This window comes from Homalodisca vitripennis, chromosome 7 (assembly GCF_021130785.1).
Source record: "Homalodisca vitripennis isolate AUS2020 chromosome 7, UT_GWSS_2.1, whole genome shotgun sequence".
In the NCBI taxonomy this organism is placed as follows: Eukaryota; Metazoa; Arthropoda; class Insecta; order Hemiptera; family Cicadellidae; genus Homalodisca; species Homalodisca vitripennis.
Window position 1 is genome coordinate 24,665,876 of NC_060213.1, and position 22,902 is coordinate 24,688,777.

The following is a 22,902-nucleotide window of genomic DNA, read 5'->3' on the forward strand; positions in this document are numbered from 1 at the left end:
ATAAAACACGGTAGTAATGAGAAGTTTTGATTCATTCTTTTTGCAAACACGAGTTTTATAAAAATCGGATAATATTTACTCCTTCAAGAATAACGTAATACGACATAACATAATGGGGTTGGATATCCAGCTCTGCCACTTGAACGATTAACCTCACCGTACATCAAGCGCCTGTGACTTCTAGAGTTAATGTCTAAAAATGTTTCAAAAGAACTAACATTTATTTAGTTCAGCATTATGAAACTATCTCTTAATCAAATATAAATCAGTCCATGCCGAGTGTCTACTTTCTACTCACAAAAGGATAGAGAGCAGTTATTGTCTACTCACAGAAGGATAGAGAGAAGTTATTGTTTACTCATAGAAGGATAGAGAGCAGTTATTATCTACTCACAGAAGGATAGAGCAGTTATTGTCTTCTCACAGAAGGATAGAGAGCAGTTATTGTCTACTCACAGAAGGATAGAGAGCAGTTATTGTCTACTCACAGAAGGACAGAGAGCAGTGTTATTGTCTACTCACAGAAGGATAGAGAGCAGTTATTGTCTACTCACAGAAGGATAGAGAGCAGTTATTGTCTACTCACAGAAGGATAGAGAGCAGTTATTGCCTACTCACAGAAGGATAGGGAGCAGTTATTGTCTACTCACAGAAGGATAGAGAGCAGTTGATCAGTTCGTCAGTGTGCCAGGCACCCTGCTGCGAGGTCATCATGGCGACTGTGCCATTGACTCGGCCGATCAGCAGACACTCCTGCTGGCTTCCTCCGTTACACACCTTCGGCCAGCACAGAGCAGTTATCCATACTGGCTGACTGTCAATCACAAAGTTCTGGGTGTCCACCTTGGCTCCGTCTGCACACAAAATCAGAATTGTTCATGGAATATGTGTTGAATTTTCGATTACAAAGACCTACTTTTCTGTTAGATATCATCACTACAATAAATTGAACCATTACTATGTTGCGGTTACAAATTGGACAGCAACAATGTAAAAACTAGAGCAGTGGTAGGCTAGAGCACTTAAAAGTTCAAAGAACGGTTTTGAACAAACAGGAGTCCAAACATCACAATCTGAACTGCATGAATGAACCTTGTCTTCCTTGGAACCCCGGATTATGTTCAATTAGTTCATGTTTGAATCAACAGGAATCACACAGGAGAATTTTATGTCCTGTACCGAGCTATGTGTCAGAGATAATGTGTTTCACCAAATATATAAAGGATAGATCAAATTAAACATTGCTGTATGTGACACAGGAGCCATTGTTTGGAACTGATGAAGGACTCTGTAAGCTTGATCTGGTCTGTAAAAGAGGTGATAACCTATATTGTTGACACTTAGGTGGCAAACATGGTTCCTGTGTAGAATTGTTAATGAAAATAATCAAGTATTGACATAAAAAAAACCATTAAAGCTAGCTCTGTCTCAAAAATACAATGTCAAGGCCAATAACATTGTACATGTAATCATCATATGTAAAAGAGTCTTATTTATTTATACATTGATGATTGTATTAAACCCTAGAAGTGGCGATGCTAAACTTCCACAGTGGCAAGCTCTTTTTGGCTACTTTGCAGAGTATTTTTTAAAAATTCACCAAAAATATATTTTTTACTCTAACCTAGTCATGTTGCATACTGAATTCTTCGGAAAGAGTTGAATTTTCATATTATGACAAAATAAAATGATTTCTTGAAACCTGAATTGGACTTATCATGTGAAAAACAAAAAAATTTTGATTGACCAAACTAAAATTGTAACTTTGACACTTTGTAAAAAATAACAAACACATAGTTACAGAAAATCCATTATATATAAAAGGTAGAAACAATAATTACCTACAAATAACAAAGGAAAAAGGTTGAATATTATAAAAAATTAAATTAAAAAATTTTGCAAAATAGCAAAAGAAGTTATTTTGTTGAAACTGGTAAAAACACAAACTAAATGCTGTAGAATCTTTGCATACTATATTTTACTTTGAAGAGAAAGAGTTTTTTTACAGATCTACCAGATCAGTTTATTACAGTAAATTATTATTTTTAGTATTTTGTTTGTGATCAAACTTGAAAATGAAATTTGGTACCAGGAAACAGTGAATAAACAAACTAACACAAGATCGTAAAAACAATGCCAAATTTATTACAAACCAAAAAGATAGACAATGTTGTAATAATAAAGAAAATATTATAGCTATATGTACAAGCCAAGAGAAACGAAACAGTCACGTAGGCCTACTCAGCTAGTTTTGCCACAGACCGCGGGAGAAAACTTAGGATTATTTCAGTTAGTACCATTGATTATTTCATCGTGATGTTGATGATACTATATGAAATGTATTTGAAATTTAGTGGTGAACGCAACTGTGCAAACTAGGTGTAAAAATAATTATCGGTTGCCTAGCAATAAGCGGCAATATGAAGCGACTTCTAAGACGTCGTTTGCCACTTAGAGGGTTAAGAAATTGTTAAAGTATTTTGAAAATCGAGAAAATATATAATTTATTATTATTTCATTTGTAAGTTCCACAGCCAGTATTGTGGGTACCATGATCAGAATTTTGGATATCAATGCCCATCTAATCATTCCTTTCTTATCCTATTTATATCCTTAACCGCAATGGTTTCCATTTGCGTTGATGGCAAATAATGATATATTTACAATGTAAAAAATGTTTTACAACATAAGCTTTAAAAATTATGTTGTATCAATATTCACTAGTCGACTTTGAAACATTTAGAGGTAAAAGTTAACAGAAATTTGTTACAAAAGGCACACTGACTGTTACCAGGAAGATGCCAGATGTTGATAATGTTCTCCATGGCAGCAGACAGGTAACGGCCGGAGGGTGACCATCCCAGCTGACTGATCAGTTCGCCGTTGAGCTGTCGCCCGTAGACATGTTCTGACTTGTGGAACACTAATGTCTGCTCCAGACTGCCCCCGGCCGGACACCACACTCTCACCGTACTGTCGTAGCCACTGTCACAGACACATCCGTTCAGTTCAACTAGTTCCAGTGTATTATAGTGAAAAAACTAAAACATCTAAAGTATTCAAACAACACTTGTCTTGCATTCAATCTCATACAAAACAACCAGTTAAAAAAGGTTTGGACATCACTTTTAAAGAATGATTATTGTGAAGTTTAGTGGTATCTATTTATTACTGCGCAACTGTATAAAATTAACTGTAAAAGATCTAGTAATAGTCATAATTATTATAAATTAAATATTAAATGGCAACTTCTACAAACATAAGTTATACATAAAAGAAAACAGTACTCTATAGTTAATTCTTCAATACAAAAGTATAGAATATTACTAGCCCTAATACAATATTTTCAATCGAAATCTAACACAACTAAACATGATTATATATTTAAAACAAAGTCCAAAATGAAAAAAAAAAAAAAAAAACAAAAAATATATATTTTATTACAAACAAAACTTTTCTATGCCTCAACTCAAGATCAAATAAGCCAGGTAATTTCTCATATCATTTTCTCTACTAAGCTGATAATTCTTTCACATCAAGTTGTAAACTTTCATTAACCCGTTGATATGTACCAAGTTTGCCAATTTAGTGACATCATTTTTGATGCCATTAATCAATCAGTTAGACAGCACACAACTTCCAAAATTCTTTCCTTCATGCACAAACTCAAATACTTTCACACATTAGGACTCACTACTCATGATCCTAGGTATACATTATGTAATCAAATGGAGGATAATGCTAAACACATTATTTTGAATTGTGAGAGAAAAACCCTATTAGGAGCCTCACAACCAGGTGATGAATTTGATATCAGTGTTGAGAAAATCTCTTGGATTTTATTGAAGGTACAGGGGAAGCCAGACCCTACTATTCACATCTAGGATGTACAATAAGCTTAGGTTGATGCTCTTGGAACTAAGAGTCCTCTTAAACCCTCTTTTGCATCTAACTACTTCAAATTAAACTAAACACTATATGAGCGTATGATTCTGTGTTTTAGGTATACAAAGTATTGTCTCGTTTGGCTAATGAACTGCTAGTGGCTTGATTCAAATCATCCTCCATGGGAAGATCCACTTTGAATTAACAGCGGTTGATTTGCGTGGTAATTGACACAATCAATTTAACTAAAAATAATACAGAATCGAGTGTCTTTCATACAAAAATTAAGCTACATCTTTTGAAGAGAATTTACAGTAGTAGATGGACTATTAAGAATAAATTAAGCTTCTGACTTATTTATTACAATCAGAACTGATGATGGAAATTGACTTATGCCTAGTAAAAAATGGTTGGTATCAAGAGACGAAAAGACGACGCACCATGAAGCCAGCAGTGCTCTGTCCGAGTGCCATGTAGTGGAGGTCACTCGGTTCTCGTGTCCTTCAAGCACCGTGACATCGCTGAGAGATAAGACTGCCGTAAGGTCTGTCATGCTGAGACTGTCCACCTTCTGCTCACAGCTGTAGAGGCACTTTACCTGGACAACAAAACTACATTGTCACTGATTAATCTAAAACCCCCAACCTACACGTATTGCATACATGGAGACTAAACCTAATGGAATGATGTAATTAATTTTAACCCTTTGAGGTCTCAATAAAAATTGCTTCGACTGTCCTCAGGTCGTATTTAATTTCTGTTAGTTTACACTTCTTTAACAATACACAAATGCAATTTTTAAATCCCTTTTTCTGCAACTTTTTTATTTTTTTCTATTTATATATCAATGTAAATAACCCAAAAAGAATATTTACATTATTTTATAGTATTTTTTTATAACTTTAAGTAAAATTTAAAAAATATAAAAAAGAAGTATAAAAATATATAATTTTTATTTTTTTATACATATGTAATAAACCAAAATTACATGAATACAGGTGAAAAGGCACTAGGATCTCATCATATACATGTTATTCATTATATTATATTATATATATAATACATTATATATATTATAATGTTGCCTTGGTCCAGCCCTAGGCCTACTTTGGGTAACATGTCTAGCTCTTCCTCTTAGTCTACTAGTTTGTAGCCTAGGCCTGCCTCTATTATTTGCATCTCCTTGTCCTACTTCTATCACATTATCCACGAATTGATCAAATTCTTCCCCATCATTACCCAAAGTTTCCAATCCAAACACATCACTTTCGTCGTCTAGGTTACCGGCGTCTAGGTTACCGTCATTTACCACAATGTTTTCAGAAGAATTTTCACTATGATTCAACTCACAATCACTATCACGGTCTTCTTCAATAATCTGTTTTTCATTTTGGATACTAATTTCACTGAAAATACTATCACAATCATCTAATTCTTCTAATATTTCGTCATCGTCAGTAAAACTTGTACTTGGACCAGCCATATTTGTAAACAGGACGCAAGTGCAGACGTCAGTTGTATTGGTCTTCTATTTTCACTTTCAATGCCTCCTATATCGTGAATAAAGATCGACGTAGCATTCACGTAACCAAAATAGAAGTCCAAATTACCGAATAACTCAAATACCGAACAGCAATAGGTTAGAAATGGCCAAACAAGCAGTGACATTATCCGGTCGACCTATTGTCGACATGCGAGCGTTCAGTAAAACTGCCACGGTCGACCTATAGTCGACGACCGATCGCAAAGGGTTAATGGTTCAATCTAAAACAAAAAATATTAACACATTCGCTGTGGGTAACACATCGGCGTGTAACAATGATGTTTGCCAAATAGTGAGTTACACGCCGGTGGTTAACAATGAAATTGCAAGCTACAAGCATTGTGTTGCTTAGCTATCAGTTGAAGTCAATTGGAACCGTTCCCGCATAGTTATTAAAGTCTGTATTCATATAGGGTTACGTTGGTTTTAGTTTTTGGGAATTTTTGGGTTTACACGTAACTTGTAAAATGTAAGCACGATTTTTAAGGGTTTTGGAAACATAAGTAATAGTGGTGTAAAGTATTTTTATTATTAGTGTTTACACAATAATCAGAAGTCATTAGATCGTTAGTGCTGCCGCAAGTAGCTATGTAAATTATAGAATCTCCAGCACAAAAGAGATTACATCAAACTGCTCATAAAATTACGAGAAACACCGATCGAGACAACAGAAACCGACTAAAAAGGAAAATACGTTGCATATGCTGGAAAGATGGGAAAAGGGTAAATACACCATACTACTGTGAGACCTGCCCTGGAAAACGTGGTATGTGTGTTGGAAAGTGTTTCCAAACATACCATGACACATTTTTCTGAGATATAGGTGGTTGAGGGGGGTTGTAAAAATGTAAATAAAACATTTTAATCTGTAGTATTTTTAATAAATATGTCAAACAAACGCTGAAAAAGGCGGTTTTTAATAAGAAACAACAAAACTGTGACTGTGACACAGCAGTGGAGCGTGACTGGAGATGTAAAACTATGCGGGTTACACGCCGGTGGTTAACAAACAAAAACATCCGGTACCAACCGAAAGACCACTTCAATTTCAAAATGGGACCATATTCTGATCTTAATAACACATACAGAAAGTTTTTATGAATTTTTATTTTTCAGTTTTTTAGGTTCTCTTTCGTATGTTCGTACAGCAAATGTGTTAATATCCTACTTTTTTATACAATAGGTGATTGTTCATCCAAGAGGTGGCCTATGAGGAGTTGGAGGAATATTTAATGCCAGCTTAGTTTTTTTATGTGAGAGCAAGCTACAAACTGTTTATTTGTGTATTGTGTATCTGTTACACTGACCAGCTACTTGTTTTTGGTCAGTGACTTCCTAAGTTTTTCATTTATTTATTTGTAAACATGAATGTAAATGTTGGAAAATAAATATTTATTTATTAGTTCTAATTTTTAGGCATTTGCTACTTATTCAACAAAGGTAGATAATTGATAGTTAAAAGGTAGAGGATGATTTGACAGTTTGTAGGATAAAACCTTACTCTTTGCTTGGTGTATAAATAAATTCAACTGTCTGTCCTGATTATTTACAGAAAAGTTCAGTTACCCTTTTGTTCAGAGGTTTATTTGATTTACATTAGAGATTATTACAATGGATGGGTAGTTAAAAGAAAATAAAGCTGTGCATTAGTCTATTGGCAATGCCTTCATTTGCTAAACAAATATGTCTCTGATGTAATTGGTGTGTTCATCTGACCGCAGCCTCATCAAGAACTGATGTCTGGGTTTGGTACCTTTCTGGTTCGGTAGATGCACCAAAGATCCAGACTTTCATCTAACTGAGCAACCATCAAGACAACGACCATTCCGAGTTGCAAATTATTTTGAAGGTGTCCGTGAAATAAAAACAATACATCAAAAATAAATTTGAGACAGCCTTGAAAGAATGTAACCATTTAGAGTTAGGAACAGAAATTAAACTTAAAATCAATTTAAAATAAAGAGAACTATAAAGTGACGTATGACATAAAGGATTTTTATCTTCATAGATTGCCTCTTCCAGGCTAGTCGAGAATGCATGTATCATGTGTTTGTGGTGCATCTGTGCCAAGATTTTTAATATGATTTCTCCTGATTTGGCACAAAATTTATGTGTATGTTTATAGTTTTAACATAAAATCCTTGTGTAGTAAAATTTGATTTTAGTGTGTTCATCACTGTTTGTATACTTTTTTCATGCTTAACATTAAAGTTTTAGGATTAATATATTTTAGGAATATATTTATCCAATGGCGCAGTGTAGTGGGTACGGCGGTTATCGCAAGATAACCAGATCAAGCAACGCCGAGCGTGGCTGCTGCTTGGACAGGTGACCACTGAGCGATCCTGTCCTTGCAAGCGGCCCGCCTGCCCGGCCATTGGTGGTGGTTCGGAAGTCACCTTTAAGCCGTTGGTCCCCAGGTTAAGTGTTAGAGAGGGCTTCTTAGCCCTAACTTCGCCTGGTAAAATAAGACATTCTTTACTTTTTTTTTATTACCAATAGTGGTTTGACAGATGATTTACTAAGAATCATAGTACAGCGAAATCGTACGTGAGCTATCTGCAAATCCAAAACAAACCAGGATGGCTGCGTGGTCCAAGGTGCTACTGGGGTAGTGCTGGTGGGAGGGCCAACCTTAAATTAATGGTGGTTGGCTTCTTCATGATCTGTGTATTCTTGTATAATTGTGCCAAAACTCAAAACACCCGTTTTGCATTTTTCGTCTTTACACACTAGTATACTACAAATCTCCCAATTTGTTATTCTAAATTTTACAAATGATTTATTTAATAATAACTTTAACCCTTCCCATGCCGTGGAATGGTAGACTTTGACCAAAACGCCAAATTTTATAGTATATATAAAACGCCAATAGTTATATCTGATACCATAGATTATGTCTCTTGGAGACTTTTTTAGTTCACAAAAGGCCTTCGCCCTTTGTCTAACTCTGACCACCTGCTCGTCAGTTTTGCGTCTCCTACAGAGCCATAACCAAACATATCCGTGGCATGTATTACTGCATACTCTGTTGTAACGATTGCGCGTCTACTACATATCTCGTTATTGTTCTTCATCATGTGGTAGTGTTGTGATTAGTTTGAAATATTTATCTTGTTTTATAGTAAAATGTAAATTAACTTTTCAGTTTAATTATATTTGAGAATGAAATTGAAATTTATTTTAAATAAACAGTTTTGTAAATAGTTATTTTTTTAACATTTTTATCGATAAATACGCTAATTTTAAGTAAAATTTCCTGTTTTATACTTTTTTTTGCTTTTACCTTTTATAATTTAGCTATAGTAAAAATTAGCTTTGAACTTAAAGAAACGAATTTTTGTTTACTTATCTTGGCGTTATGGGAGAGTTAATGGATTTATTAGTGGTGTGCGAAGGGTTGAGTTTAAACCATAATAAAACCATACCAGGAAAGCCCCTGTGCTAAAAGTTCACATCTAACTGTTAAATTAATTAGCAGCTACTACACTAATACAAAAGTAAGCAGTTTGTTACCAGCTGATGAGCTGCCCACTCCTTGTACACATGGGACAGTCGGCACGTCAGGATGCAGGCAGCAAGGGCATTGGGCAACAACAATGGGCTGAGTGTGTTGGGACTGGCCTTGTCTTCCACCCCTGCAAACACAATGGTCCATCTCAAACAAGTTGACATACTGCATGTCCTGGTAGACAAGGAGACATAAATCGGAAAACAGCTGATTTGAGGATCGGTTAACTTTACATAGTAACACAGTGTATGTCACTATTCATCTAATGTTTGACTTGATGTTAGTTGCCTTAAAGAATAAAAGAACATACTCTGACTGGAAGACACATTAAAGAGTAACTAATGGCAGCATGGAATGTCACAAGGATCAGTACTGTGACCGATTTTATTTTTCCTGATACATGTTGACCTCCCTAATGCCTACCTAATTCTATCATTATATATATTTTCTGTTGCAGTGGCATTACAAATAAAAATCTCAGAACCTGCAATTAATAAATGAAATGAAAATTAAATTTCAGAACTTGAAAATTACGTATTTTATAAAAATGGAATGTTACAATTTTAAGAGTAACAGCTTAAAATTACATAATATAACTTTCTGCCACAAGAAATACATAAGTTAATATCAACACTCTAAGATATTTTTGACACCTTATTTTTATAATGGATAACTTGAATGAATAAAGAATTGTAGTAGATTTTTGCCATCAATATTACAGAGCTACTACGCTTCAAGTTGTGTAATATATGTCTTTCTGATATAGATAATTGACATTATGAAGGGAGACTGAAAAGTTCTCAGTCTAAAATATTTATGGAACCATTATCAGATAGAACCTAGATCAACTTTTCTGAAGACCATCACTCCTGTAACCTGTTCTGAATGTTTAGCATTCAATCAGTAGTGGACTAGTAAAGATAGCTATGTTTGAATTATCTGCATGTTTGACAAAAACCTTAGACTTATCTGCAGATAAATTTATCACTAAAGACATAAATCCTAACCAGATAAACAGATCAATTTTGATAAAATCTGGCATAAGGGTGTGTAGTTAATAAATAACTAAGAACTTTAAATTGTAACCCTTTTTTAATTTTAATTTATCCTTATTTGGTCAAAAAACACACATTTTGTGAAAAATTGCACAAAATACTGAACATTTTTTCATGATTCATAACTCACTATTCAGCTGAAAAATTACACAAATTGGATATAAATTCTAATAACACTTGTTAAAAAGTAAAATTAAACTATGAGTTAAAAAATTGAAATCATAATATGTATCATGTATGATTTGATGTAATTAAACTTTGGCATGGAAGCCTAATTATAAAAACCTCCAGAAAACCACGTCATTTTTTAGCATATTTTATTGTTCGAGATTTTTTAAACCCAGTAATTTAGAATTTATAACTATTACTCGTGTTTATAACGGTTTCGAAACGCTTTGGCGACTTTTATAAAATTGTGCACTATAGTTTAAAATAACATACAGTTATATATCTGTATAAGAATTATATGAATAGGTTTCATTTTTGTTTTGTAAAAAGTTACACCTAAAAGAAAAAAAAACCATATGGACTAAAACAATCTATCAGTCTAAAAATATCTTGGAAAATTTTTGTAATGTGTGTACATTGAAACGTGTAATCTAGAACGTCTAGCTAGTGATGTAAAGCAAATAAGTTTGTGCAAAATGTTGGCACTATTTACTATAGTTAATGTTGAAATTGTCCAAAATTAAATAATAGTCAATCTGAACCATAAGCGAGACCAATAACAGAAGTACACTGTCAATATGTGAGAAGTATGCATACTTTGTGAAAGCCATGTTGCTGTAGTTCTGACAGCCCACCCTAGATTGCGCTGAGCTGTGTCGTTCCCTCTAATCCCCACGTCCTCATCCCTTAACTCCACCCTCTCCCACACCGTCTTGCTCTTCCTGCCCAATTTTCAATCCACAGCTTGTTTACATAATATATCTGCTCTGACTATAGTAGCACTGTTCTTGCTGGCCTCAAATATCAATGTATTATTACTAGTCTACTTCTATTATTGGTCTGTGGCTATATTTAGTTTCTTATTAAAATAAAATGGATTAAATATATTTTAATCATCAAATATATTAAGGCAATCACTATGGGTTTAATTCAAATGGACATTATGGAGTTAAGGATATGAACTATGAGTTAGTGTTGTGTAACCTGGTTGAGGGCTGGTGAGCGAAAAGCCTCCATTTGAGGCGAGCAGAGCTACAAGAGCCTGGGTCACAGAGAAACTGGACTGAGCGAAACCTGGACTCTCAGGGACACCTTTAGCCGCCACTTTCAGCAGGTCCTGTACACATATACACAGTTTCAATGATGATTCAATGATGTTTGGAGCAAGCAGAGCCACAAGAGAAACTGGACTGAGATAATAAAAATATAATTTCCATTTTTATTGTTGTGAATAAAATATGACAAATCATATTCAGATACTCTTGCAGCCAAATTAATTTGGTTGTCGACCAAGTGTTTCACTCTGTTTAAATCTCAACTTCAGCACGAATGGAATGTTTAGTGTCTATAATGGGGCTGAACCAATTATAATAAAATAAAAATTAATTCAGAATGGTTGTGTATTGGTACAAAAGTGTAGAAAATTTAAAGAATCAAAAATCAAGTATATTATTTTTCTCCAAAAAAATGGATAGCTCATAAAAGTAGATTAAAATATTAACCCTTAAAATGCCAGCCCATATTCTGAGCAAATGCCTAAGTTGTTATACATTTTTTATGTTTTAGAGTCTTTAGGAACACAAGTACAAGAAAAGAGTTCTAGTATATCTCATTCAACTATCTCAATCTTACTGTTTCACTCTAACAATCTAAAACCTTTCTTTCAGATCATCATTAACAATAGAAGTTCATAACTTTTGATTTTATTTTTACATACTGAGGCGGATAGGAAAATAGTTATTGCGCAGATATCTTTTATTTTGTTTAGTCCTCATAGAGTGCATAGATTAAGAAGCTATGACGACGGAACACACTGACCTGAGCGCACATGAGGATGACACGCTGTGAGGCAGAGGGGTCATTGTGTGCAATGGCTGTGAGACACGCAGTGAGACAAGACAGAGATTGGGCCGGGGACGATGGGCTGTTGCTAGCGTCCACTCGACCCCCGCCTACCAGTCCCATCAGGTGAATGATCTTCCGCACATCTGTCAGTCCGATCCCACTCAGCCCGGACGACAGGCAGCAGGTCGTACCACTGCAACACACCACAAGAGTTGCTGTTCAACTGAAATCTCCCTTGAGTGCGGTTAAAGTTTTGTTTTTCATTGCAAAGACTGACCATAACACACAAAAAATAGACCAAACAAGTACTACGTGTGAAACACAGGAAAGAATTTTGTAGTATTAGGAAAAAATTTAATATAAAATAACTTGAACCTTGAAAAAACGTACATAATTTTCCAACTACAAATCAATCATTTCTATTATTCTAAGAATTAAGTTTTCTATAACTTTATAAATGGAGTATATAGGACTATTGTGCATACTTACTATAGTTTCATGTTACAAAGAACTAAAATGTATTACTTTAAGTAAAACCCTACTTGTTTAGGGAAAGACAGAATAAGATTGTTGTTTAGTGAGGTAAACAAATCAAGTCTCTGCACAAAGTGCAACAAAATTTTTACTGAACGGATTATCAGTGTCATAGCTGAACCATTAACTTATCTATTTAATGAAACGTTAATTGAAAACACATTTCCTCAATGTTTAAAATAGCAAAAGTGGTTCCTATCTAAGAAGGGTGATGAAACAAACCCTTCTAATTATCGTCCCATATATCTTTAATATAATTATATTTTTAGTAAAATATTTAAATACTGTATTGAAAACCAATTACAAACTTTTTTATGCTCAATGGTCTCTTACTTTAGGAGCAGTTAGGTTTTTACCAGGACTGAATACTTCAAAAGCTGAAGAAACTCAAGTTGGTAATGTTATACATAATTTTGAATATAAAAACACAACATCATCTGCAACCTTAATTGATCTGTCTAAAGTATTTGACAGCATACCTCATGAGTTACTTATAAGTAAACTTTATTGCTATGATGTGCAAGGTAGTGAATTAAATTTGTTGGTATCTTATTTGAAAAAATAGAAAACAAATGGTTGTTCAGGATTTTAATTCGTCTCTTATAAAAAACATTCAAATCAGTGTGCCACAGGGCTCCGTTTTAGGTCTTTTTTTTATTTATCGTTGCAGTTAATAATTTTGCTTTCAATTTACCCTTAATGTCAGTCTTGTTTCCTGATAATACTACTCTTCTAAATCACCATAGTACACTTTAATGGTTTGATAAAACAGCAAGAAAATGCAATAAAGATAACAACTGAGTGGTTTCAGGGTAACAGGCTTGGTAATAGCAAAACAAAAAATATAATTTTTTCCATGGACAACGCTATTACAAATGTTTTAAGCCTGTAAAACTACTAGGAATCTTCTAAGACAGTGTACTAAGCTGGGAAAGCCATATAGAAAGTCTTTGTAATAAATTAGCAAGAGTAATGTTCCTGCTGTGTAAATTGAAACTCTGTATCATTGTATAAATGGTAATGACCTCTTACTATGCCTTTTTCCACTCCTACTTAGTCTATGGAATTACTTTATGGGGAAATGATGCCAATCAATCACGTGAAAGGAAAAAGAGATTTTGGAAACTTGCAGTTACTATTTGTTACAAATATAAACACTACTTTTCGATAAGTCAAATCTGTCCTCTTCACAAAGATCAGATTATACTTGTAAATTGTAGCGATCTCAGCCCTTAGTTGATAGTCTTTATAAAAAAATCAGATTTTAACTCATAATTTTAGCTTTACGTTGGTAAAATTATTTGTTATATATTAAAATTCAATAATGCTTCTGGTTCCAATTTTCTAACTTAAAATGACAAAGTTTATATATAAAAACCAGAATAAAATTTAAATTTTACTACATAAGTGAACACATTCAAGTATTACTTGTAAGACAACTCCTATGTAGATTTAAACAAATTTTGTGTCTTTTATCAAGGTATTGTTTTTAGGTTAATCAGGAGAATCAAATTTCAATTCAGTAATTATGATCACTCAGTTTATTCAAGACTTTTTGTATTTATTTTGAATAAATAAATACAAATCTTGTGTTAATTTGGAAACAAATCTGAAGTCTTGGTAATTTATGTTTAAATTCACACAGATGGCAATTAGCTTGAAGTCAAACATCTACTTTTAAGTCCAGCTCAAGTCTTAAGAGGCACAAATTTTTCTTTTCACATTATTTTTTTCTCCAGTTTTCAGTGGTTTGGTTCTGTGGTGTGTGCAACATGAGTTGTGTAGTTGTATTGTTTGTGCTCTTCCTACACGTGTATGTTAGGTTCACTTGAGTTTTTGACATACGTTTTTCTATTGTAAAATTTGACTTCAGCAATAGCAAGTTCATTATCGTTTGTTGCGTATTGTACATGCTTAAAATTATATACTAGATATTTACCTTTCAGCAATAGGACAGATTTCAGTTCTTGAACATTGTATTGTATTTCTTAACCCCTTGCCCGCCACCGTTGTAATATTACGTCAGGGGCCTGTGCGCAAAAAAGTGCTGCTGACGTAATATTACGTTTAGTGCGTTTGTCCCGTTTATTTTGTTTCTTGACGTATTAATGCGTCAGTATATATCGTTCTCTGCATAGATCAGTTTCCAAGTAATTTCCGTTACTTCCGGCAAGATAGCAGCACCAACTAAGAGGATGTTTTTTGCCGCTTAGGCAACCGCCTTTGTAAGGTGTGGTCTGGCTGTACTATCCACCATTTTGTGGTGTATTTGCCATTACGTTTGCTAGCCTCACTGTGTTTGGACAGGCCTACATAAGTTTTAGTTATAATAGTTTTTTCATTTTCAATAGTTTTTTATAGTTTTTCAATTAGCCTATATGTTGTATGTTTTCAATTAGTTTATATATTGTGATTGTTAGCGGTTATAGTACTCAGTGATGTCTTGATCGAAATATGGCTGCTTTTCAAGCGCAAATTGACAATTGGTTTATTAGGATCTGACTCTGAGAGTGAAGATGACCTTCTCGGCGATGAACTGCAGGTAGGCCTATCTTCTGATGAAGAATACCAGCCTCTACTACCTACAGATGGAGTGCAAACTGTTGGAATAAGGGTAAGACCTTTACCAATTACTTGGAGTGAGCATGGCGACACTTCTCCTGATTGTAGGCCTAGGCCTACCCCCGCGTTTACTGGTACTCCAGGGATAAAAGTCGATGTTCAGGACAATAACGATCCTTATGAATTGTTCAAAATCTACTTTACAGATGAGTTGGTAGATTTGATTGTTCTTGAAACGAATAAATATGCTAATCAGTTTTCTGGCCAATAAACCGTTACTACAGTTTTTCGACATTTCATGCCTGGAGGTCTACTACTAAGGACGAGATGCACATCTTATTGGCTATCTACATTCTTCATGGAGTAATATGGAAGCCAGAAGTCGATTTTTACTTCACTGAAAAACCTTTGTTCTCAACTCCAGGTTTTGATAGTTTGATAAACCGAATAGGCTGTCACTCCTTTTTCGTTTTTCTGCATTTTTTTTCGGACAATGAGGTGCCAGTTGGACCAGGTAGTAAAAAGCTACAAAAAATAAAGCCTGTTTTGGACTATTTGTGTACCAGATTTGAAAAAGTTTACACACCAGAAAAAAAACCTAGCCATTGATGAAAGCCTTTTGTTGTGGAAAGGTCGCTTAGGCTTCCGGCAGTACATCCCCATAAAACGGGCACGGTTTTTGGCATCAAATCATACGTGCTGTAAGAGTCGTCCAGTGGGTATATTTGGAAATTGAAAGTTTACTGTGGTTCAGGGACTGACATTCAAAACAACAACAGCCTTGGCCATGCTAGCAATGTAGTTCTCACTCTGTTGAATGGCCTTGAGAACAAAGGTTTACTGCATTTATGTAGATAACTTTTATTGCAGCCCAGAAGTGCAAGAAAATATTTACATATATTGTCAGGACGGTTAGGAAAAACCGTAAAAATGTCCCACAAGAACTTGTTTCAAAACCTCTCAAAAAAGGGGAAATGACCCGCGATGTATGACAGCACTGGGACAATGATGGTGATGAAATGGTTGATAGGCACTACTCCTTTGAAGTTTTCCTTTGTATAAGCACTACTCATGAACTTGGGGTAACGGAAGTAGTTAGAAAAGGGAAACCAGATCTCGTTCCAAATCTAATTGACGACTACAACAACCGTTGTATGGGTGGTGTCGACAGATTTGACCAAATGCTGTCGGCCTACCCTACAGAACGAAAATGCCAGAAAAGGTGGTATATAGAAGGAGTTTAGGCACTTGATAAACATGTGTGTTTCAATGCTCATGTACTGCACACAAAAAGCCAAGGAAAACTGACTTCCTTTGAATTCAGAAAAAGGCTTATAGAGTCCCTTGTCCGAAACCATCTACGGGAGGGTGAGAACGTCGCTCCTAAGCGCAGTCATCCATCACTGGAAGATGATCCCTTACGTCTCAAGGAACGACATTTTCCTGAATATGTACCAGGAACAGAGAAGAAAGAAAATGCAACAAGGAGATGTGCAGTCTCTCCCAGTAAGAAAATAAGACGGGAGACCCGGTATCAGTGTGGAAGTTGTGACGTTGGCCTTTGTGCAGCGCCTTGTTTTCAAAGACATACATACAAAAAGAAAATATTAGACAGACTTGGTAAAATGTCCATATTTACAATCCTTGTAATCTACATTTTTAGCAAAAATAAATAATTCTAAAGTAAAATGTGCTTCTTTTTTACTATAATAGAGATTTCATATCCAAAAAGTTTTTTAAATAAAAAAAATAAAAACAATAAATGTATTGAACACGCTTTACAAAAAATTAATAATTTTTTAAATTTTTTTTTGGTTTTTTTTACAACTGTTACTTTAAACTAATATAATTCTATTTAAAAACTAATTCTAAAAAAGTAAAAAAGCAACAACAAAAAATCAGCAAAACGCGACAAAATCCTATATTTTTATGTGGCGGTTAAGGGGTTAAACATGTAACAATGGAAAATGCTCAAGATCCTTTTATTTTTTTATATCATCTACTGGCAGTAATGAACTTTACAATAAGAATTCAGGATATATTCCAACGATGGCTAAAATACTCAATATAATGCAAAACAACGTGACGAAAAACATCAAACCTAAATAAAATTCAATGCCAGTAATAAAATGGTTTTGAATAGTTTTTACTGTATTCTCCAATTTATATTTTTCAGGCTTTTACATTTCCTTCATCCTGTGAAGAGATTACATAGTAGAACTCTTAACAGTGTGTTTGATTTTATAAACAAAGTATGTGAACCATAATGCATTAAATTTCCACCACTACCAATAATGAAGACCAAATAAACAATTCTCTGAATGTGATTCCTCACCGCTGTGTTCACCTCCATATTTTGCACAATTCACTTACCTGGCGGCCAGCAGCGAGAGCACGTTAATGACCAGAGATCGTGCTGTGGTGACCTGCGCTGCGTGCGCAACTCTCTGCAGTGCTGTAATGCGTTCCTGCGGCGTCTTTAGTTGGGCGGCTTGTTCTGCCAACACCCAACCAGCCTTCTTACCCTCAATGCTACCACCTTTGTAAACAAAAAAGAATCGATTACCTTCGGATATTTTTTGAGGTTAATTTATGAAAGTCTTGAAGAAAATTCTCAGTCAAAGTAACTGACATAAGAGAGGTTTCGTGGCTTCGCTAAAGGTATAGTAATGTGAAAGAGTGCAGTGAGAGAAATCCCCCTCTACCAACTCTTCCTTAACGTGCAGTTCCAGTTTCTTTGCTCACCTCAATGCCAATACAATGTATAAGGCTGTTTTAAAAGTAAGTAATGTTTGAACAAAATTTTAATTTCAAAGAATTTGATTTTCACACTAAAGAGCATCCATAAATTATTTTTAAATACAATTTTTTACCAATTCTAAGGCACTTATCAAAAATTTGTACAGAATAAGTGGTAGTCAGATGGAAACAGATCGGGATGTGCTGTAATAAAACTGCTTCCCATTGAAGGTGCATGAGCACGAGTGTTGTCATGCAGCAATACAATTTTATTCCTTGCATGAGCATGGCTGTCCATCTGTTTTGAATTGCTTACCAAAATGTACAATACCATCACTATAAGCTTTTAATCTACATGTAATTTTTGATTGGCTTAATGTTTCTCAATTACAAAAATTGAACAATAGTTAGACCACGCAGTTGTTAAATTTGTCATTTCCTTCAAACAATTACAAATGGTAAAAAACAAAACAGATTAATTTCACACATAACGTAGCTATGGTAAGAAAGGGTCACTCGGCATTCACACAAAGTAATTGTTACGCTTTTGTTGAAGAGACAACGAAATAGCCAAACTAGTTCATACGACCAAAAGGAAAAAGACAATTGAACTATTGTGGTGTCGGACATGACTCGTATTACACTCACCGTTCTGCTTAGTCGTCTCACTGACAGATGGGACCGCTGAAGCTCCGAGCGGGTCAGGAGAGCGGACCACCCCGCCAGGGGACACCAGTGACTGGGTGGGGGACTGGAAATTGTGATACAGAGCTTCCAATGAGGGCACATCGGCTGGCTCTTCCCACACCAGGCTGGTCTCTGTAATATGGATAAGATGTGTAAAAAATTGTTCAAGCGAAAGAATTTAAAATATCAAAACAAGGGTGTGTTTCAACAAACTTTACTAAACAAATATTAGTGAACATTTGTAATATTTAGATCGCATTAAAAATTACAATTATAATGTTTAGAGTAGTAATGTTAGTAGGGGCTGCCTCCTATTGAGTGAGATCCATGAGGAAGAATTAGGGCACTACATCTCAAAGTCATCCCGGAAGAAGGGGAGGCCAGCTCTGAACCAGCCTCTCCAGTCAAAGTAGGCAGGGGGTGGCACACCCTTGTTGAGGTTAACAAGAACCTCTGAGGTAAGGGAACAAACCCCACAAACTCCAACAGTCATCTTCCACAGTAGACTAGACCTATCGAATTGCCCATGAACCCCAGAATCTCAACATTTGCGGTTAGTGATGTGCCACTACTAGACATCCATAAGGTTGCCCAGATTGAAGTGGCACATCGGTTTTTGCTGTGCTCAGTGGTGGGTTCAACTGGTAGGTATAAACCAGCCAGAAGAGATCCCTGCTAGAATATATTGCTCCTGTTTTTTATTCTGTTGGCTGCCATAATATTGTGCAGGAAGCATTTCTATAACAATTTCACATCGCACAAGTAGTTCTAGCATTTCCTACTAGATGTCAACACTTCCTTAGTCCTCTGTCATAAATGTTTGCACCTTGGTGAGTTCACTGTAGTCACACCTATGTCACCCGTCCTGGAGTATTTTATGGTTCTATTTCTAGCGTTTATTGAACCATGGAAATATCCTATGCACAAATAGACGATTGGCTTTGTTTGTGTGATGATGACATGGACAAAGATAATAAAATTGACTTAGTGGAAAATATATAAAATATAACAAAATAAAATAACTTTTATGAATAAAAAAGTATATATCTAAACTATGTAAAAAAACAGCAAAAAGATTCAGCCAAACAACATAATTTTAGGTACATAACTAAAACTGTTAATGGGTTAATGATAACAGTTTAGTCACACAGAACAGGTGACTAGTTGACCCTCAATGACTGATCGATCGTTTCTTACCTTATTGGTTTTACTGCAAACAGAATGTGAACCAAAAGTGAATTGTTTTAACCACGGTGGCTAAAAATACGATAATAATAAAATTTATTAGGATTTATAAATTAATAATGTCATTCAAGATTAGGGTATCCATGGGCATGGGAGTAAGAGTAAGAGTAAGTAATCAAGATTAGACTAATATCAATGGTACAAATTAAGACTAACAACTCCTCATTTTGGATGAATAGATAATTTTAAAACTGTTGGTACTGTAATTTGAATATTTTTTGAGCTCAAGTCATTTATATTTACGTTTCTGATATGAACCAAGCTTAAATGATTATTTTCCTTAGAAATGTTACCCAACTTACAGATATACTTTACTAACAAAGACCAAGAATAACGTTTTTAAAAGGATATCAATAATGTCAGTTTTGTGATTAACTTTATCATATTGATAATATCATAATTAACTACATTATATTCAATTGTTTGAACTTTTTTAAACCAACCTATGGTCTGGGTGCCTAGGTAGCAGGATATGGGGGAATCTGCTAACTATAATATTGCAAAAAAACTATTATAATATTATTGCTTTGAAACTGTCAATCACAATACTATTACTTAAAAAAGTTATGAATGTCCTCTTGAAATGCATAATACTGTCTTTATTTGATAGTAAAATATATCCGTGAAATGGTTAACATTTAAATGACAACAAGTCATATAGGCTGAGTCCATATAATATATAAACACAGTATTAAGGTTATAACATAATATTTTTGAAATGGACTATCACAGCATGTCTCAAAGAATAAATGACTACGATTCTTGAAGGAAACAATATGAACTATATTACAGGTGGAAGATGATGTCCACCTATTCCGAGTGCACTGGGTACTAAAGAGGTATGGTACTATGGACATTACAATCATTCATACCTATCCTTTCCTTTAAAATGTCCATTTCCGTTTATGTCGCTAAAAGAGTAGAAATATTTTCAAATATCTACCTTGGCTATAACTTGTGGTGGGGGCTAGAAAGTCTGCCCAGGTGTGGTTCTGGGAGTTTTCGGACTTGTTGCCCACTCTCTTGTATTCTGTCTGACACTCGATGCACAACAGATACTTGTTGGCTGGAACAACAGACAATAAATAATGAAGTTTTACTCCATTAATAAGTACCTACTCTGCCTAAGTTTTATAAAGATAGTGTCAGCACATTTATTTATAGTGTACCTGTAAAAATAAATTTTTTTCTTACTCTCCAACGTGTAAGGATTAAGCAGGTAAAGATAAAAACATTAGTCAGCCAAGTATAGATCCCTGGAGGATGCCATAATATTGTTTTTGTAAATGTACATTATTAAATGTACATAATACATAAATTTGTCATTACAAGATTTCAGCTATTTAACTTAACATCTTATTCTAAGATTATCATTTTTATTATACTAACATTACAATTTTAAATTTTACTGAAAAATATAAGTACACTGTATTTCTATGAACAACATAACGTTTCAAATACAATTTTAACACATAACATTTTCTAGTTTGATTACTTGTAAAACGATTGTTGACTCTGAAAGAAATTTTTTTATTGTTTTGTTTTAACAGTTGAGTATTTTAAAATACGGTCATCAAAGATATTAAAATCAATAAATTAGTAAAGCCCATTTTTATGGCAATCTCAAAAAATAATGTGTAATTTGATCAATTAAATATATTATTTTGTTTTTAATATAAATAAAGCCTGAAACATTACATTAATTTTTAATAGGACAACACAGCAGTATATTGGGATGAAAATAATCTTAGGGCAATGGGTTAAGTCTAAAAATATAAACACTTGCTAGTTTATAAGTATCGGTTGTTTCATTTAGTGTATTCCTAATGTAAATTTTACTTCAACTTGTTGTTAGCTAATATGAGACCGGTTTTGTTCTCACATGACACACACAGATACTCACAAACCATGTTGCCGCAGTAACTGCCTCCTGAGAGTGCTCCGCAGCCCGGGTGAGCCGCAGTCATGTGGCTAGACAACTGATGTGATGTCTGCTGGCACAGTGCACACAGCGTGCTCGGCTCTGTCACAAACTGACAACAATTACTGATTAGAGAACACTGTCAATAATCTGCAGAGGTGATCGATACTTCCTACACTGAGTACAACAAACATTCACTCAGCTACTTGGTCCCTGTGCTACTTAATGGACGTACAGAAGTGAAAAGTCACTGAGAGACTTGTCGAGATACTGAAACGAGGGAATAACTCAGTAGTTAGGTCTAGTTTACTGCAGCGGATGATGTATAGAGTAAGTGGGGCTCCTCAGTAAGAATGAGCTTTATCCACAGAATGTTCCACAAAGATTTGGGTTCCGGAATTGACTGACGGGATTTGAAAAATGAATCTGTGGATATTCTCTTTGACACTAATTATCAGCAGTACACAAATTACTGATTGCTAAAATATGTTTTGCCGTATTTTGAGTTTAAAAATCAGAAATTCGTAAACAGTTTACTTGAAGTTAGTATCTTCTATATTTACTCGTATGTCAGTGAGGATGCTACGTTTATTCACGGACGACAGCTTATATGTATTAGCAAAATACCATTAATGAAAATGCGATTTTGTTGTACTTTGTGTATCAAAACCCGTAGTTAGATAACGTAATTAACAAATTATATAGATTTGTAAATAATATTTTACTTGGCAGTTCTGTACACGAGTAATTTTATTGTCACGACTCTGCTGCGTAATGTTCATGGACAGCTGCTGATCAGCAGTTCACAAATTACCGCTAACTAAAACGTATTTTTGTTGCATTTTTTAAAATGAAGAATCGTACATAGATAACTTAATTAATACATTTATGATGCTCTGGTAAATAATATTTCGCTTGTAGTTTGTATTTTTTTAATGTTTGTTTGTGCAATACCATGCGTCTGCTGCAAATATGCATGGATGTCAGCTGCTCGATGGAAAGCAAACGGACAATCACGAATTTTGGTTTACTACACAATTTTTGTAGCTGTATAAATGTTTCCTGCATAATAACGAAATATGTAATGGTTAAACATATTTTTTTATGAGTAGAGACAGCTAGAAATTTTTCAAACATTGAAAGTTTAAAATACGTTTTATAAGTGATTTAAATTATACAACGTATTTTTGCAGATTGAGATGTATAA

General features: G+C 34.5%; 1 protein-coding gene across 1 annotated transcript in view; it reads right to left on the minus strand.

Annotated features, from left to right (window-relative positions):
* Positions 1–22,902, minus strand: part of LOC124367024 (probable E3 ubiquitin-protein ligase HERC1) — a 115,273-nt gene that overhangs the window by 13,585 nt on the left and 78,786 nt on the right. Inside the window, 10 exon segments of the mRNA XM_046823705.1 lie at positions 651–854; positions 2,786–2,985; positions 4,326–4,483; positions 8,945–9,066; positions 11,147–11,279; positions 11,981–12,200; positions 17,477–17,642; positions 18,491–18,661; positions 20,718–20,840; positions 21,678–21,807. Of these exon segments, the coding sequence (XP_046679661.1) occupies positions 651–854; positions 2,786–2,985; positions 4,326–4,483; positions 8,945–9,066; positions 11,147–11,279; positions 11,981–12,200; positions 17,477–17,642; positions 18,491–18,661; positions 20,718–20,840; positions 21,678–21,807 (1,627 nt within the window).